Here is an 18,672-nt window from a genome sequence, read left to right on the forward strand (position 1 = left end):
TTTTTCTCTCCTCTCTCTCTCTCTCTCTCTCTCTCTCTCTCTCTCTGTCTCTTCCTTCTCCTCCAGTATTTTCTTCTCCTCTTCGTCCTTTTCCTTCTCATCTTCCTTCTTCGTCCTACTCCTCGTTTAGTCATTGGCCTGTATCTTGCTTATTTATATTATCTTCCCGCATATGAAAAGTCTGACGTCAAATGGAAGTACTACAACTTTTGCTCCTTCTCCTCCTCCTCCTCCTCCTCCTTCTGCTTCTCCTCTTGCTTGTCTTTCACCCACTCCTTCTCTTTTTTTTTCTCTCTCTCTCTCTTTTTTCCCTTACTTCATCGTCCTTTTTTCTTTTCTTCTTCTTTTTCCTCATTCATATTTCTTGCAGAATGATAATCTATGGTGCTGTCTGTTAATGGCACAGGGGGGCTGGTGTGTGTGTGTGTGTGTGTGTGTGTGTGCACGTGTGTGCGTGCGTGCGTGTGTGTGGAGAGACGCAACAACGGCACCCCGCGAAGATGGGCCAGATAGGTGGAATGAAGGGAAAATCAAATTAAAGCAATAAGTAGGAAGGGGGAGAGCTCGGGTTACACCATCACGTCCCTCTCTCTACAACACGGTCCCATTCGCCCCACAATCCTTCCTTCCAGACGTGGGGGGAGGAGGGGAAAGGGGGTGTCGGGGGGGGGGGGGGAGGAACACAGGCGCCTTACTGGAATTTTGGAATTTTGTTGGTTTGTCTGCTGTTAATTTTTTGATTATTGTGTTGTGTTGTTGTTTTGTTTTGTTTTGTTTTGTGTGTGTGTGTGTGTTTCACACGCGCGCGCGCGCGCGCACGACGCAGGCACGCATTCACACACACGAGCGCTTTCTCTCTCTCTCTCTCTCTCTCTCTCTCTCTCTCTCTCTTTCTTCCTCATCATTTGCAATCGTTAGGCATAGGCTGTATTTGAGTTCTAAAAAGGCGTAGGTGCCAATCTTAAACGTTTTTTTTTTTTTTTTTTTCCCCTTTCTTGTTGTTTTTCCGACTCACGTGGGATTGAATTTGAGGAGTTCTAATGAGTATGTAGGCTCCCAACTATGACACATGTTACTAGTTTGTTCTCTCTCTCTCTCTCTCTCTCTCTCTCTCTCTCTCTCTCTCTCTCTCTCTCTCTCTGTGTTCGCAAAATGTCTCTCCCTCTCCTGTCTCAATCGCTGTGTCTGTCTCCCAGTCTTTCTCTGCTTCACTCGTCTCTGTCTCTGTCTGTCTATCTCTTTCTTTATGTACATCAGTCTCTGTCTCTCTGTCTCTCACTTCCTTTTTTTTCTCTCTCTCTCCCTCTCTTTCTTTTTCTCTCTCAGTCTCTAACGCCCCCTTCCTCCCCCCCCCCCGCCCCCCTTCCATTCCCCGTCTTTCTCATTCCCCCCATTCACTCCACTCCACCCCCCCCCCCACCCCCCTCTGTTAATGGGGGCCTGTTCCATTGAACGGTTAGCGGGTTTGAATTCGTGAGAAGTTGGATGGGGGTGTAAAGTATTTAAAACGGCTTTAAAAAACATAAACAGGCCGGTCCCCTCCCCTTTATCCTCCAGGTGTTTTGGCTGAAGTGTGTGGTCTTTTGCCGGGTGGCCAGGACAGGGGTGGGGGGGGGGGGGGGGGCTGGGGGGGGGGATTAATCGGAAAGTAATCGTCTGCCCACTGTAAGGTGCGGATCGATTCGATTCTGAGCCCCCCGCCCCCCATACCCCCCCCCCCCCCAACCCTCCACTCCTTTTTTTTTTTTCCTTCCTGTCTCGTCTTCCTAATAGATAGAATCATCACGTCTGTTCTTTTCTCGTCGTTGTCGTCTTTGTTATTGTTGTCGTTGTTGTTATAGTTGTCTTTGTTGTTGTTGTTGTTGTTGTTGAAACTCTTCTCATTGTTCCCTTTCTTCACCATGATTTTTTTTTTCTTCTGCTATTGTTTCCATTGCTGCTGCTGCTGCTGCTTCTGTAATTTGAACTGGACGATGAAATCGTTTTGCGCTTCTCTGTGAAAGAATTTGGACTGCCCCCTTCCTCCCCCCCCCCCCCCCCCACACCTCTCTCTCTCTCTCTTTCTCTCTCTCCTCTGCTTCCCCTACTCTTTCCTTCCCTCTCTCTCTTTCTTTTTTCCTTCCTCCATTCATACCTTCTTCCTGCTTTTCGTCTTTCGCACACACATCCGCACGCACACACATACACACACACACATCCGCACGCACACACACATACACACACACGCACGCACTCACACACTCACACACACACACACGCATGCACGCACGCACACACATACACACACACACACACACACACACAAGCAAGTGGGATGGGGTGGGTGAGGCTGAAATGGACGTGAAAGAACAAGAAAAAGGAAGAGAGACAGACAGAGAGAAGCCCCCCTCCCCCTCTCTCTCTCTCTCTCTCTCACCCTTTTTTTGTCCAGACTTCCGCGTCTAGTCGTTATGACGTCAAGCGCAGTCGTGTTCGTCACCAAAGGTGTGTGATTATTCTGCACTCTCCGTTTGAGAAATAAAATCACATTTCACGAAGCTCTCCGCTTCGCTGTGATCTTTAGAAAACCTTGCTTCCAAGTCGCACAGAAACCTGGCATACAATTTTAATCTCACAATGATTGCCCCGTTAAGCAGACGGTCGGGAATACGTAACATTATTAACATATGTATGATATTGTAAGAATATTTGTGTATATTTATGTTCTGTATTAATTCCACAACCTTTCAGTTACAACAAAAGTGTGGGAAAAAATATAATTCTTTGCCTGGGGTAAAATGGGAATATAGGTTAGATCTTTTCCTTTTCTATCGAGTCGCATGACATATTCGGACGACTCCAGTCGTGCTAAGACTCTTTGATTAAATACTAAAAATGCACACACACACACACACACACTGGGGGGGGGGGGGGGGGGGACGTTGTAGTCTTTCATTCCTTTGAGACTCCACATGCCATGCTGAACACGGATCTTAGATTTACTTACTGTTTGGTCCGAAGGACTAGCACACAGTTCTCAAGGTCTGAAGACAGGTTCTTGGATTGGAGGGGGTCAATTTGTGATGTGCGGAGGACTTGGGGATGTTGAGGGTGGGGCGGGGGGGTAGGAGATTCACCCTCCCCATCACCACCCTCCCAATCCTTTAATGTCTTTGTGGACGAACTCACCACCGTGTTTCCTGCAGTCAGCGAAACTTAAATCTCAGTGTGTCCTGGGATCATCTGGGGAATAGTGAATACATGGATAAATAAGTACATCCATAAATAAATTGATACATGGGAAAAAATAAATAAATAAAAAGATTGAATCTTGGCACGGGTGATCCAGTGGATACATGGATACATGCCGTGTTTTTCGATCAGCATCCTCATCAGATCTTCATTCCCGAGTGTGCATGGAAAGTCATTCATTTTTATTTTGCGCGCGCGCGCGTGTGTGTGTGTGTGTGTGTGAATTTTATTTATTTGTTTTTTATTTTTTTTATTTTTATCTTTTCTGGGTGGAGGGTGGGTGAGAATGGGTCTCCGTTATGTCATGTATTTGGATACATGCCCAGTGTTCGAAAGGTCGCCTCCTCTTTTCGTTTGATTTATTTCTTTATTCATATTTATTCATTCGTTTATCCATTTATTTATTGTCGAGCTCCAGTTACAGGCTTACATTTTGTCAAGGTTGTGAACATGTTTTAATTTAGGTGTGTTTTTTTTGTGTGTTTTTTTTTGGTGCTGCTGTTGTTGTTGTTGTTGTTTATGTATTCATTTATTCATTCGTTCGTTCATTCGTTCATTTATTTATTCATACCAGAACAGATTGCGTATATTTACGATATTAGCTTGTCTGCTCCCGAAATGACGTCCGAGATGCCCCATATAGTTGTGCTCGTTGAGAGGAAATGAGCTTTTTTTTTTCTTTTCTTTTTTTTTCCTCTTAAACAAAACAAAAAACAAAGAATCCTGATTCTGGTTTGTATAATTTCCTACGCCTGTTGCGGGGTTCGGTGAGCCGTTGGGTGTTATCTGGCTGAGCAGGGGAAGGCAGAAAGCAGACGTCCATAAAAATTAAAATTATCAACTCACCAGAAAGGAGCGATGCAGAGACTAATAGTCTGCCCCGTGATTTAGGTGGCAGGCCGCGCTATTTTTATCGGCAATATTACTTTTCGTCCTTTAATATTCCCGCCTGCCTTCTTGTTTTATTGGCTGTTGCTTCTTCCACCAGTCAGGCCTAGCTCTGCCCCTCCCCCCCCCCTCCACCCCCTCCTTCCTTCCTCCTCCTCCCTTCTTCTCTCCCATCCCCCCGACCCCTACTCGTTTTTTGTTTTTTTTTGTTTTTGTGTTGTTGTTTTTTAAGAGCGCGAGTGTTTGTTTGAGGAGGGTATTATATGGTTCGGGTTTGTAAGGTTGTGGAAAAAAGGGGGATGTGTGGAAGTATGGGGGTGGATGGAGGGGTGTGGTGGGGGTTTAGGGTTGGGGGCGGGGGGGGGGGGGAGGTTACCTCTGTTTACTTGGCGGTTGTTCTGCGCCGGCTCAGCTCGTGTTAAATTACGTGTTGTGCAGTGCCTAATTATTTCAGACAATACCTCTTATAGCAAGGAATGGGGGGGAGCACAGTCACCTCGAAAAACCTCCCCGCTTTTCCACCCACTGCCCCCCACCCCTACCCCTACCCCCTCACCCCTTCCCCTGCCGTGGCAGTGATGAAATTTGAGGCTGATCCTCGTTGTTTGTGAAGAAGGGAAGATCGTTATGTAGGTTGTTGGTTGGGGTAAGGTGATGGTAACTTGTCGGGGGAAGAGTACTGAGTGTTTTGTCATCGGTGCTCTGAATGTATGTGTGCGAACGTCACCTCTTGTTTACTGTTGTGTAGTGTTGCGTCTGTAACTAGTTTAAAAAAAATAAAAAAAAAAAAAAGGGAAGGAGGGCTGTGGTGATTATTTGGCAGTTCATTGCGTGTTGGTACACCATCACTGCAAATAGCTATGTCAGCTTGCAGGTTATTTTCCTTTTTTTTTTTTTTTCTTTTTTCTTTCTTTTTTTTCACGAAAACAGAATTTGACCGAAACTACGAGTCTCGCGGATTAGTACAGCTATTTAGCGTTTTGGAATGAGGAAGTCGGCAAAGAGCTCTTTAATCCCTGTTAACTGATAAAACATCGTGTTTTAATGACGTATAGTTTCGTCAGTGGATTGAAGCTGATGATGAATTTACGGGTGAAATGTGATTTGCTGGCATTCCTTCATGAGTACAGATCTAGTAGAATGTCAGATTGATAAGTCTTGTGCACTTTCTGAGGTCTGTCAAACAAATAGCTGACATTTGTCCAACCTATATACTTAATTTGTTGCCTGCATTGGCAAAGGGGTCGAACTATTCAGTGGCAGTGGAAAACAAATGAAAGTGATGGTTGTGGCGATGAAACTGTAGCTAAGTGGGCCATCTCTGGTCCCTGCCCCAGTTACCGTCTTCTCGGGGTTCTGATCTACATTTCACTCCAGACGGGAAGTTTAGATCAAAACTTGTCAAGTGCAGGAAACTTCTGTGTCTGCAAAGTGTACTGATTAATCGGTCTGCTGGTCCACGTTTTCTTTTGCCATATTTTCTTGCAGGGAACAGCGGATTAGACTGCATCTTGTCGTAGCTGTGAGACGTCCCAGTGGTGATCTGAAAACAAGTTTCTATAGGCTACAGACTGGAAGCTAAATCGAAGTTGTGAGACAGAAAGCCTTCTTCGTCAGCGTACGCTAGTCTGCTCATTAATCGGTCTGATGGTCCGGGCTTTATATTGCCATATTTTCCGGAATGGAATTGGCTACCATCTTTTCGTTTCGCTACATGTAGTCAAGAGCTGGTGGGGTCTGAAAACGAATTCTACAAATTGGATGTTCAAATCAGAGTTGTGACGGACAGAAAACTTGACGGTCGGTATAGCGTGTGGCTGATTAATCAGTCTGACGGGTTTTTTTGTTGTTGTTTTTTTTGTTTTAACTCGATTTGCCGTGTTCCGTGTTCTTCCGATTTCCCGTTCCTTGCTCGTTTTGCTTATTTTATCTTTTATTTTATTTATTTCTCCCTTCACCTTCGTACTCCATCTCTTGTACACGGGATCTGGTTCACCTGAAAACTATTTACACCTCGCGATGTAAATGGATGGGTGTGTTTTCCGGATGCAGGCGGTTAAAGTTGACACTTTGTATAAATAGACTCCAGACTCTCTCCCTGCGGTGGTGTTCTCATGGCAGCTGCACATGGGTGAATTTTAGGGGCCGTAGTTCTACTGGGTTTTTTTTTGTTTGTTTGTTTGTTTTTTTTTTTCCAGAACGGTTGAGGGTCTACATAATTTATCGTCATCGTTGATATCTTCTTCTTCTTTGTCTTCTTTTTCTTCTCTTCCTCCTCCCGGCTCTTCTCCTCCTCCTTCTTCTTCGTCTCCTCCTCTTTCTCCTTCTCCTCCTCCTCCTTCTAATTCTTCTTCTTCTCCCCCTCCTCCTCCTCCTTCTTCTTCTCTCCTCCTCCTTCTAATTCTTCTTCTTCTCCCCCTCCTCCTCCCGGCTCTTCTCCTCCTCCTTCTTCTTCGTCTCCTCCTCTTTCTCCTTCTCCTCCTCCTTCTAATTCTTCTTCTTCTCCCCCTCCTCCTCCTCCTCCTTCTTCTTCTCCTCCTCCTCCTCCTTCTACTTCTTCTTCTCCTCCTCCTTCGTTTCCTCCTCCTCCTCCTTCTTCTTCTTCTCCTCCTCCTCCTTCTAATTCTTCTTCTCCTCCTCCTTCGTTTCCTCCTCCTCCTTCTTCTTCTGCTTCTTCTCCTCCTCCTTCGTTTCCTCCTCCTCCTCCTCCTTCTTCTTCTTCGTCTCCTCCTCCTCTTCCTTCTTCTTCTTCTTCATCGTCTTCTCCCCTTACTCCTCCTCATCTTTCTTCGTCTTCTTCTCAGCCTTCTGTCATACCTTCAGTATTCCTCCAGTTTTCATCTTACCCATTTCCAGTGTGTCAGTTGATAAGTTAGCCAGAGTGTTAGCAGTTAAGTCTTTTGCAACGCTTTTTAATTTATTCTCGTCGTCAGTATATATCAGTGCAGCTGTTGTTGTTATATTGCTTTTCATAGTCACGAAGACGCTTGTTGATTGTGGACGTTAAAAAGAAGCCGATTTGAAAAACAGGGAGACTTGTCTGGGCGTTTTAAACCTGTAGAATGTGTAAAATCACATGCTGTGTTATGAACATCGGAGATGGATGACCTGCTTTTCTTTTTGTACATTGGTGTCAGATTTTATTTATTTCACTTTTGTGTTGTTGTCTTCGCTGCTAAAGTATCACGTGACTGGTTTTCCTGAAAGAATATACGTGGGTTTTTTGTGTGGTTTTGTTTTTGTTTTTGTTTGTTTGGCGTTGTTGTTTTTTTGTTTGTTTTTTTTTGTTTTGTTTTTTCTTCAGTCAAGCGTACCCCCATTTTCGCATGCACGCGCGACTTCCACCACCACTACTCCGTGCCATGACGACCGACAACATCGAGAACAATAACAGGAAAAAGATGATGATGATGATGATGATGATTATTATATTTATATTAATAATAATATTATTATTATTTTATATTATTATTATTATAGAATAACAACAATAATAATTTAACCTGCATGTGTGTTTCAGCAGAATGTCGCCTTGACATGGTGATGACAGCCCCCCAGAAGAAGAAGAAGAAGAGGAACACCGGCACCACCACCACCACCACCACCACCCCCTCACCCTCACCCTCCCCACCACCCCCACCCCCACCCCCAGCCTGCCATGAACCTCTCGTCACTCAGCTCCAGCCCCAGCCCTCACATGCTGCCTCGCCTCCCGCCCTCCCTGCACCCCCACCACCTGTCGTCCCACCACCCTCACCAGCAGCACCAACACCAACACCAACAACAGCAACAGCAACAGTCGTGCGGCAAGCCCCCAGCCCCAGTGCCCTCGGAGGACGGTGATGGGGAGGCGGCCTTGCGATGCAGCAGTGCTAGGAAGAGTGGCAGCAGCAGCAGCAGCAGCAGCAGCAGTTGTGTCAGTAGCGGCGGCGTCGGGAGCATGGGAGTTGAGGACAGCGGCGGCAACGGGAGCGCCCTCTTTGCCCTCAGCTACAACGGGGATCTGCATGAGCAGCTGGACAGGTGGGGTGGGGCAGTGTAGGGTAGGGGTGTGGGGGTATGTGGGGGGGGGAGGCAGTGTAGCAATGTGTGTGGGTGTGGGGGTATGAGGGTGTGTAGCGGGTGTATGGGGGTTGACGTGGGGGGGGGGGGGGTGTTGATTATGTAGGTGTTGGGTTTGGGTGTGTGTGTGTGTGGTTTAGTCTCAGTTTCAATGGGAACATGCAGGACAGGTGGGGGTTTACCTGAGTGTGTGTGTGTGTGTTACAGTCGGTTTTTTTGTTGTTGTTTTTGTTGTTGTTGTTGTTTCTGTACTGCCACTGTTCCATTTCCACCTGCCCTTGTTTTATGTTTCTCTACACAGTTTTTCTCGTGTTGTGTTGACAGAAATGATGTGGGAAAAGACGTCCGATGCAGCCAGTCCCAAGACAACAACCAGAGCTCTCCCAGAGTGCCCTCGTCCCCTGCATCCATGAAATCCACAACCTGTTTAGCCCAGAAGGACGAAGAACCGGAGTGTTTGAGAGTGGTGTCGGCAGACCACTCCCCGAACAAGGTGAAGAAGGAGACGGTAGGTGTGGACTGCACGACCTGTGGTGCAGACTTCCCCACCATGGAGGACTATGTGAGTCACGCCTGCACCCCTTACTCCCGCACACCCCCCTCACCCGCCCCCCGCAATGCGGGTGCACCACCCGGGGTGGACTGCGAGTCCGGGGAAGGTTGTGGGGTCAGGGGGGAAGCGATGGAGACCGGCTCCGAGCCCGGCTCGGACCACAAGGTCTTCAGCGACATCCGCAGCTTCACCGGGCAGATTGTGTACAACCCTGACGGGTCGGCTTACGTGATAGAAGACGGCGGCGACAGTGAGGACCCCAACCTGCTGGACCTGGCCAGAGCGGAGGGCGCCATCGTGGACAGGACGGGGGCCGGCACCGCTTCTTCCGCCCCGCCCTTCCCGCAGATCGCCAGCGCCGTCTTCGTGGCCAGGTCGTTCTCCGCGTGGCACAAGGCGTTCAACAGTGTCAGCCCCGACAGTTGCCAGTCCCCGCCCGACAGGACTCCCGCCATGCACTGCTTCAGGGTCTTCAACGTGCGCAACCCTCAGGGCAGCGGCGGCGGCGGTGAGGTTCCAGGAAGCGATGAAGAACACAATGGCGCGCACAATCACCTCCTCCCTGCCAAACCCATCCTCATGTGTTTCATGTGCAAACTGTCCTTCGGGCTGCCCGCGTCTTTCATCAGCCACGCGCGTGTCGAGCACGTGCTGGAGCTGAACGAGGAGGAGAGGAGCATTCTGGCCAGGCCAAAGGCTTCGGCCATCATCCAGGGCGTGGGCAAGGACAAGAAGCCGCTCATGTCGTTCCTGGACCCCGTGCCGTCGTCTTCTTCCTCCTCCTCCTCCTCCTCTCAGGCCGCGTGCTCAGCTCCCGCTTCCAGCCTCGCTTCCTTCAGCTTCCCCCCGAAGCTCAAGGCTGTGAGTGCCCCGACCAAAGTGAAATACATGTACACCAGCCCCAGAATGTCCAAAGATGTCACCCACTCCCCAACCTCAGGGAGCCAGGAACACGCAGTGGAGGACGGCTTTTCCACAGCCCTGACTTCAGACTCCTTCCAGTCAGGAGCACGTGATCTCACCGTGCAGGAGATCAGAGAGGGCCCGGACAACAGAATCGGATCCCCCCAAAAGGATGACAAGCCCGGCGAGCAGAGCGAAGCCCCGCAGCCCCCTGCAGCGAAGACGCACGTGATGACCAGCAGAGAGGAGCTACAGCAGGCGGTCCGAGTGCCGCAGTCCTCCCCCTCTGTGTTCCCCGCGGACCGGAACAGCTCGGTCATGAAGCTGGAGCCTCCGACCACCTACACTTCCGCCCAGGACCTGCCCCAGGATTACGTGTCGCCCGTGTCCACGCCCATGTCCATCTTCAGCACCCCGCTCTCCATGCCCCTGCTGTCCGGGGGCGCGTGCGACGAGCACCCGCTGGGGCGCGTGCAGGGCACGGACTGCGCCAAGTGCGACCTGGTCCTGGGCTCCTCCCCTTCCCTGGGCACCCACATGACCATGATGCACTCGCGCAACTCCAGCAAGACGCTCAAGTGCCCGCGCTGCAACTGGCACTACAAGTACCAGGAGACGCTGGAGATCCACATGAAGGAGAAGCACCCGGACAACGACGCCCAGTGCGTGTACTGCGTCACCAACCAGCCGCACCCGCGCCTGGCGCGAGGCGAGACCTACTCGTGCGGCTACAAGCCCTACCACTGCCCCGTGTGCAACTACTCCACCACCACCAAGGGCAACCTCACCATCCACATGCAGTCGGACAAGCACATCAACAACATGCAAGAGTTCACCAACGGTGGCGCCGAGATGCCTCCGACGCTCAGCACCACGGCCCCCACCAACGGGCAGCAGCAGGCGCAGGCAGCGTCCAAGGCGGCGGTCGCCATGGCAGCGGCGGCGGCGGCGGCGGCAAGCGAGGACCCGCTGAAGAAGATGAAGCCCAAGCAGCCGCTGCGCTGCGACCTGTGCAGCTACGAGACGCTGGTGGCGCGCAACATGCGCATCCACAACACGAGCGAGAAGCACACGCAGAACGTGATGATCATGCAGGAGAACATGAAGCGGGACATGCACCACAGTCTGCACCTCAACCAGCTGATGCTGGACCCCATGTACAGCCTGCCCCCCGGGTCCCTGCCCCCGGGCCTCTTCCCCTTCGACCAGTCCCTCATGATGCCCGGGCCTCCCCCGCCGCCGTTCTTCGACCTGACCTTCGGCATGGGGGGCGGGCGGGAGAACGGGGCCCTTGGAGGTGGTGGCGGGGGTGAGGATGTGTCCACGGACTCGGCTGACGTGAGCAGCCTGTACCAGTGCACGGTGTGCGGGCTGCACGCCACGGACTCCCTGGAGTCGCTGCACCACCACCTGATACAGGACCGCACCAAGCAGCACGAGTCGGACAACGTCGCCTTCGACAGCGGCACCTACAGCTGCCTGATGTGCAGTTACAAGACCACGCTCAAGGCCAACTTCCAGCTGCACTGCAAGACGGACAAGCATCTGCAGCGCCTGCAGCTGACCAACCACGTGCGCGAGGGCGGGCCGGACAACGAGTGGCGCCTGGCCAACCTGTCGGTCAACCAGCACCAGGTGCGATGCAACGCCTGCGGCTTCCACACCAGCAGCGTGCACAAGCTTCAGGTGCACGCCTCGCAGCTCTCGCACGAGAGCAACGCCCACCTTTTCCGCCAGCTGCAGATGGCTGTAGTTCGGCTTCAGGCCCAGGTCAACTCATCCTCAGCATCCTCCTCCTCCTCTTCGTCCTCCTCGTCGGGCCCCAAGCCCCTGCCGCGCTTCTACTACCGCTGCGTGCTGTGCGCGTGCAACACGCGCTCCAAGCAGGCCATGATCCGCCACACGCTGACTCTGGGCCACATGCACGCGCAGCAGGCCGAGGCCAAGCAGAGGACCCTGGACCCGCGAGACTTCTTCCTGGCCCTGCCGCTCAAGGAGGGCGACAGCGTCGTCTTTGAGGAGTCTGGTGAGTGCTGCTGTCGTCTTGTCCTGTTGGGGGGGTAGGTACAGAGGGGGTGTGGGGGGTGCTCTTGTCTTGTTGGTGGCGTAGGCACAGAGTGTCTTTTTTGGATTGGGGGCCTGGGGTCTGTACAGTTCAGTTTGAAGACCTATGGGGTTGAGGTGGGCGAGAGCGTCGTCTTGGAGGAGTCCGGTGCTGGTCTGTCTTGTTGGGGAGGGATGGGAGTATAAGAGGGATTTGGGGTGGGTGGGAGGGAAGGTGCTTTTCTTTCTTGGTTTAAATAATCTTTAATTATTCAACAATACACATGATTACATTGCAATGAATGACAAAAGAGCATCAACAAGCTTAAAGTTTATACTGTGCTCACAACGTTGCACTTCAATTTTATCATTTTTCTTTCTTCTTGGGGTGGGGGCCGGGGGGCAGGGGTTGCTCGTCTGTCTTCTTGTGGGAGGGATGTCCGTTCAGTTTAGGGTAACGACCTGTTGGGTTAAGGGGGCTGTGGGATTTTTGATCAAGTGTTCACTGACCTGTGGTCAGGGTTCCAGGCCTTCTCGTTCCGAGCCTGCTCTTCCTTTTTCTGCTCTGTTGGGTGTTCGTGGATTTGTAAATGTTTACCTTGAAGACCTGTTGGTTTACCGGCGCCTTTTTTTTTTTCTTTAGGTCAAGTTGTTTAGCGCTTGGGTGGTGGTTCGGTGAAGGTTGCGTTGTTCGGGGAGAGGGGGAGGGGGCGGCGGGGGGAGGGTGTCGATTCAGCCAGCTGTTTTATCTATTTATTTATATGTCTATCTGTCTGACTGTCTATCTATCTAATAATTAAAGCCATGCTATCATTTGCTCTTGTCGTATGTCTTGGCCCCGTCTCCATACTCTTTCCGTGGAAAATCAGACCTCAATGTTCACAACTCAAAGCCTTCATGTTCATACCTTGTTTCTTTCAACTGTCGATGTCAGAGCTGAGTTTTAACGAAGTATATATTGGCAAAAGCACCTTAGGTCAAATTGTTCATAGCTGCACACATTCCTCCGGAGTTGTTTTTTTTTTGTTGTTGTTTTTTTTTTTTTTTTTTAAACTGCAGTCGTCCAATGTCACAGTCTTCATAGTAAGTAAAATCGGTGTGTGAATCGTATAATGTCCGAATACCAAGCTGTTCATATGTTCTCGAGATGTGAGATCGAGGGTTTTTTGGGGGGGTTTTCTTCTTCTCCAAATCCGCAACCCCATTTCTTGAAGACAACAACACCTCTTATCAAAAGTGAGTCTTATTTTATTAGCCACAGTTTTTATAAACTTTCACCTTTTGGTGGTTTTATAGACTCTGCAGTCATTTTTTCATTTGCTCGTCGTATCTCACCTTATTTATTTATTTATTTATTTATTTATTTGTCTATTTTGTTTATTATAAGAACCGGTATGGGTAAGTGAGCTGACGGGCGCAATAGCCGAGTGGTTAAAGCGTTGGACTGTCAATCTGAGGGTCCCGGGTTCGAATCACGGTGACGGCGCCTGGTGGGTAAAGGGTGGAGATTTTTACGATCTCCGAGGTCAACATATGTGCAGACCTGCTAGTGCCTGAACCCCCTTCGTGTGTATATGCAAGCAGAAGATCAAATACGCACGTTAAAGATCCTGTAATCCATGTCAGCGTTCGGTGGGTTATGGAAACAAGAACATACCCAGCATGCACACCCCCGAAAACGGAGTATGGCTGCCTACATGGCGGGGTAAAAACGGTTATACACGTAAAAGCCCACTCGTGTGCATACGAGTGAACGCAGAAGAAGAAGAAAAGGTAAGTGAGCGGCAGAAGACAGTGATGGCGGCTGTTTCAGCCAAGTGGTGTGTCACTGTCTCCCTACCCACACAACTTACCTTCTCTTGTGTTTCTTTCCCTCTATTGCCGGTCCTTTTTTTCCCAGCCTGACATGTAGCCCGCTCTTACCTCCCCTTTCGTAACAGCTGATCCACACACCGCACAAGTAAGGCTTGCACACACGTCTCCGAGCTCAGTGGTCAATGGAGGTATATGGATATATGTACACGATATACACACGAACACATTTGTCGCGCGTGCGTGTGTGCTTGCGCGAGTGTGTAGTTTTTGCGTGTGCGTGCGTGCGTGTGTGTGTGTGTTTGTGTGTGTACTCGCGCGCCCGTGGTGTGTGACCTCTGTGTGTGTGTGTGTGTGTGTGTATGTGTGTGTGTGTATGCGTGCACGCGTGCATTAGCAATGACGTCATGTAGAAAAGGAAGCGTTTTATTTCCCACCCACGGGAAGGGGAGTTAAGCTGACTCCTCCCCCTCGATCGGGGATCGTCTCTCTCTGTCTCTCTCCCGCTGGTCGGGAAAAGGGAAATTAACACATAACTGAGTGAACGTGTGTGTGTGTGTGTGTGTGTGTGTGTGTTTCGCTCTCTGTCTCTCATATAGGCTGCAGCTGTGCCGCTGTGAAACGTAGACTACGTTCGTTTCGCTAATGACTTAATAATAAGTACAATATTAAGAATTTTGATTTTCTGTCAATATGATTATAAAGAAATAAAAATAATGGTTAAATGTTGGCACATAATTATATATATATATATATATATATATATATATATATATATATATATATATATATATATATATGATGATATAATTATACATATATATATATAAATTATATATATATATATATATATGTATGTATGTATACCCACACGCACACACAAATAACACACACAGATCTATCCATCTATCTATCTATATATGTATATATATATATATATATATATATGTGTGTGTGTGTGTGTGTGTGCAGATATTATTAGATGTTCCTTACTTGCATATATACTATTTTATTCTTCAACATAATTTACTTTTATTTTTATTTTGTTTTATTTCAAAAATATATATTAACTACCTCACTGTGTCAGTGAGTGTCTGTGTGTGTGTGTGTGTGTGTGTGTGTGTGGATTACAGGTATGCATATTAAGAATAGTTCACACACTCGAATACATGCATGTCAAGTTCACCCGAGCAGCTTAAATATCAGCATCATGCAATAATGTTAACGCTCAAAATGGAGAAAAAAGAAAAGAAAAAAGAAGCAGATAAAATAAAAATAAGATAGTAAAAGCAAAAAGACTTCGATCTCTTAAGTTTCCTTGTAGTTTGTAACTTGCGTTGTATGTCTCAGCCTTGGTCGAACAAAAGATCTTTGCAAACGCCAGCAGTCAGCACAATTTTGTTTTGTTTTGTTTTGTTTTGTTTTTTTGTTTTTGTTTTTCCAGACGTAATGTCACACGCTAGAATAATGATGATTGCGATTCACGACACTTGGCCTTCTTAATTTCTCCGGCGACGGATAACGTGTTTGTCAGTTGTTTTGTTGGTTTAGAGGAGTTGTTTGCGCTGACTGCCAGTGTCACGTTGGATTCACATCTCTGTTGGGTTTTTGTTGTTGTTGGTGTTGTTTTTCTCGCAGAGATGTCATCAGAACTCGCCTCTATCCGTTTCCCGTCGATGTGTGTCGCCACAGTGGATGCAGGCGTGGATGCACACGGATGTTGACTGAATGTTCAGCGTGAAAACTTTATCGTCTCATCCTAGTGACCCCCCCCCCCTCCCCTCGCTCCCCCCCTCCCCCTCCCCACTCCCCCGCTGCCCCAGATCGGTTGATCTGTTATACTAACCTCGATTGCCCCTCCTCCCCCAACCCCCCCCCCCCCCCATCAGTCCCCCTTGTCAGACCATGCCCCATCTCTGTCACACACACACACACACACACACACACACACACACACAGAGTTGAAGAAATGATCACCCTCTCCCTCTCTCCCTCTCTCTTTCTCTCCCCCCCTCCCCCCCGCCTCTCCCCTCACACACACACTCACACACTCACTCACACACACACACAGACACACACACACACACACACACACACACATTCTCTCTCTCTCTCTCTCTCACACACACACACACACACACATTCTCTCTCTCTCTCTCTCTCTCTCTCTCTCTCTCTCTCGCACCCACACACACACACACACACACACACACACACACACACATGGACAGATGTTATTTATGATTATACCTCAGTCAGTAGTTAAGAAAAGGCGTTAAACTGATTAACGAAAACATACGCACTTAACCCACCAACCCTCTCCCCTCCCACCGCCACCCCGTGCTCTCTCTGTCTGTCTGTCTCTGTCTGTCTGTCTGTCTCTCTCTGTCTGTCTGTCTGTCTCTCTCTGCCTGTCTCTGTCTGTCTGCTCTCTCTCTCTCTCATTCACACACTCTCTCCATCTCTGTTTGTCTGTCTGTCGATCTGTCTGTCTCTCCCCACCCCCACCCCCCACCAACTGAGGACACGTATGCCTAACCACAGTGACCCCCTCAAACACCCCTGATCCCCCCCCCCCCACCCGCCCCTGTAAGATGACGAGGAAATATTAGAAACGTCGAATTGTTTCCATGTGCGGGGGTTGCGCGCGAGCACTTGTGTGTGTGTTCGTGTATGTGTGTGTGTGTGTGTGTTTGCATTCGTGTGTGTGTGTGTTCGTGTATGTGTATGTGTGTGTGTGTGTATTTCTTATAGCAGTCATTTGAGGGAAACCTTAAAAGCATGCATGATGCCTTCATGGATTGCAAAGCAGTGTACAACAAACAGCGAGGGAAAGGGTAGGGCGTTAGAAACGCCAAGAGTCTGGCAGGAAATGGAAAATGGAATTTTCGGTAATTTTTGTTTGTTTGTTTGTTTATATATAATTTTTCTTTTTGTTTTTAAGCTCTTACCATGAAACTTCTGTTCCTGCATAATGTAACTGATAAGTCATTTGTTCAACAACAATGAAAGTAACAAAGACAACAGCAACACTATTACTACTACTACTACTGCTACTGCTACTGATGATGATGATGATACTACTACTACTACTACTAATAATAGTAATAATAATAATGATAACAAAAATGAGCAGGAGGAGTATGCGGATGATAATGATGACGGTGATGATGATAATGCTAAGATGAGATAGCACCATTGTTATCACAACCATAAACAAAAATTCGCACCCATTTTTTAGCGCTGCTGCTGCTGCTGCTGGTAATAATGAAATTGTGTGGGTTTTTTTTGTGTTTTGTGTGTGTGTGTGTGTGTGTGGGTTTTTTTAAAGAAGATTAAAACATGAGCCTTTTTTTTCTGGAACACAAGTTTCAATAGTGTGTGTGTGTGTGTGTGTGTGTGTGTGTGTGTAATAAAAAATTTCAGAAGTTGAGCAACCAGCAAGAAGCAATCGTAATAAAACTTTGGAACACACACACACACACACACACACACACACACACACACACACACACCTACCTCTAGGTTTTTGTTTTTGTTTTGTTTTTTGTTTTGTTCCAATGTTTGTTTTGTAGTCAGTTTTGTTTCATTCAGTTTCCTTTTTCTTTCTTTCTTTTCTAAAGTCTAACACTTCTCAAGTTGTTTGTGATCACAACTTTTCTGTGCAACATTGTTGGAAGTCCCCGTCATTTCTCAATCAAGGGGACCAGTCACGGAGATGTTGGAGACAGATAGGGTTAGGGAAAGCCCATAGGCGCTCTGCCCGGCGCTTCCCGAATGCCCGGCCTCTCAGCTGCTGATTGTCACAGTCGGTTGGTTAGTTGCTGCCAAGCGGATCAGCTGACTGACCCCTTGTGGAATGTTGTGGTGCCAGACTTGCAGGTTCTGTGAACCGTGTCGGCTGCTCGTTCATCACTCTTGTGTGGTTCTTATCGCGTGGCTGCCACCAGCGTTACGTCGGTGGTTTGGGTTTGTGTGGTGGGTTTGGTGTGTGTGTGTGTTGTGTGTGTGTGTGTGTGTGTATGTGTTTGTGTTGTGTGTGGTGGGTATGTGTGTGTGCGTATGTGCTTGTGTGTGTGTGTTGTGTGTGATGGGTGGTGGGTGGGTGTGAGAGAGACAGAAGGAGAGACAGAGACAGATTCAGATAAAGATATTTCATTCATTCAAGAGAGAGGAAGAGAGAGTTTCAGGTTCAGATGCTTTATTCATTTGAGGCCGCTGTCCCATAATTATGAAGAGGGACAACAACATATTTTTATAATCAAAACTGGAATTAGACAAGCTTCATTATTTTGTACTTAGAACAAAAATTACAACACTGAAATTAAGACACAACAGTATGTGTGTGTGTGTGTGAGAGAGAGAGAGAGAGAGAGAGAGAGAGATCCCTTGTATGATGGTATGTCTTTTGTATGCCATAGAACTGAGTAAGTAATTTATTATTATTACCTTCCAATGATAACCGTCTATAAATGAATATAATTCATCATTATTCAAAACAAAACACAGGTCACGTCAAAAATAATCATTCCGAACAGTAAGAACAGAAGGGAGGGAAAAAGACTAGAGTAGAGCGCTCACAAAACAACAGCACAAAACAACAAACTGCCATTTTCCCCCTACCCCTAAAATAAGCTTGACATATAAAGCAAGCTAAACTGATGTAAGGATTAAGGAGACACATAGACAGACAGACAGACAGTTTGCAGGCGAGAATTTTTCACGGCCGTTATGAAACAGTTGATCGAGGTCGGTTCCGAAAAGGGTGGGTGTGTGGGTCAGTGACAAAATTACAGGAATAGGCGGAGTGTTTGAATGCACACTCTCTCTCTCTCTCTCTCTCTCTCTCTCTCTCTCTCTCTCTCTCTATATATATATATATATATATATCTCACATTCGCCTCTCTCTCTGTCTGTCTGTCTCTCTCTCTCACACACACATTATGTCTCTCTCTCACTCTCTCTCTCTCCCTCCCTCTCTCTCTCTCTCTCACACACACATTCTCTCTCTGTCTCTCTCTGTCTGTCTCTCTCTCTCTCTCTCTCTCTCTCTCCCTCCCTCTCTCTCTCTCTCACTGTCTCTCTCTCTCTCCCTCCCTCTCTCTCTCTCTCTCACACACACACACATTCTCTCTCTGTCTCTGTCACTGTCTCTCTCTCCCTGTCTCTCTCTCCCTCTC

The 18,672-nt window shown here is 48.2% G+C and overlaps 1 protein-coding gene across 1 annotated transcript in view; it reads left to right on the plus strand.

Annotated features, from left to right (window-relative positions):
• The first annotated feature begins 7,991 nt into the window (after positions 1 to 7,991).
• LOC143300313 (zinc finger homeobox protein 3-like) overlaps positions 7,992 to 18,672 on the plus strand; it is a 92,577-nt gene continuing 81,896 nt past the window's right edge. The window contains exons 1-2 of the mRNA XM_076613911.1: positions 7,992 to 8,142; positions 8,506 to 11,663. Coding sequence (XP_076470026.1) covers positions 8,060 to 8,142; positions 8,506 to 11,663 — 3,241 coding nt within the window. The 5' untranslated portion in view covers positions 7,992 to 8,059. The remainder of the gene's footprint in view (positions 8,143 to 8,505; positions 11,664 to 18,672) is intronic.

The sequence above is a fragment of the Babylonia areolata genome, chromosome 26 (assembly GCF_041734735.1).
Source record: "Babylonia areolata isolate BAREFJ2019XMU chromosome 26, ASM4173473v1, whole genome shotgun sequence".
In the NCBI taxonomy this organism is placed as follows: Eukaryota; Metazoa; Mollusca; class Gastropoda; order Neogastropoda; family Buccinidae; genus Babylonia; species Babylonia areolata.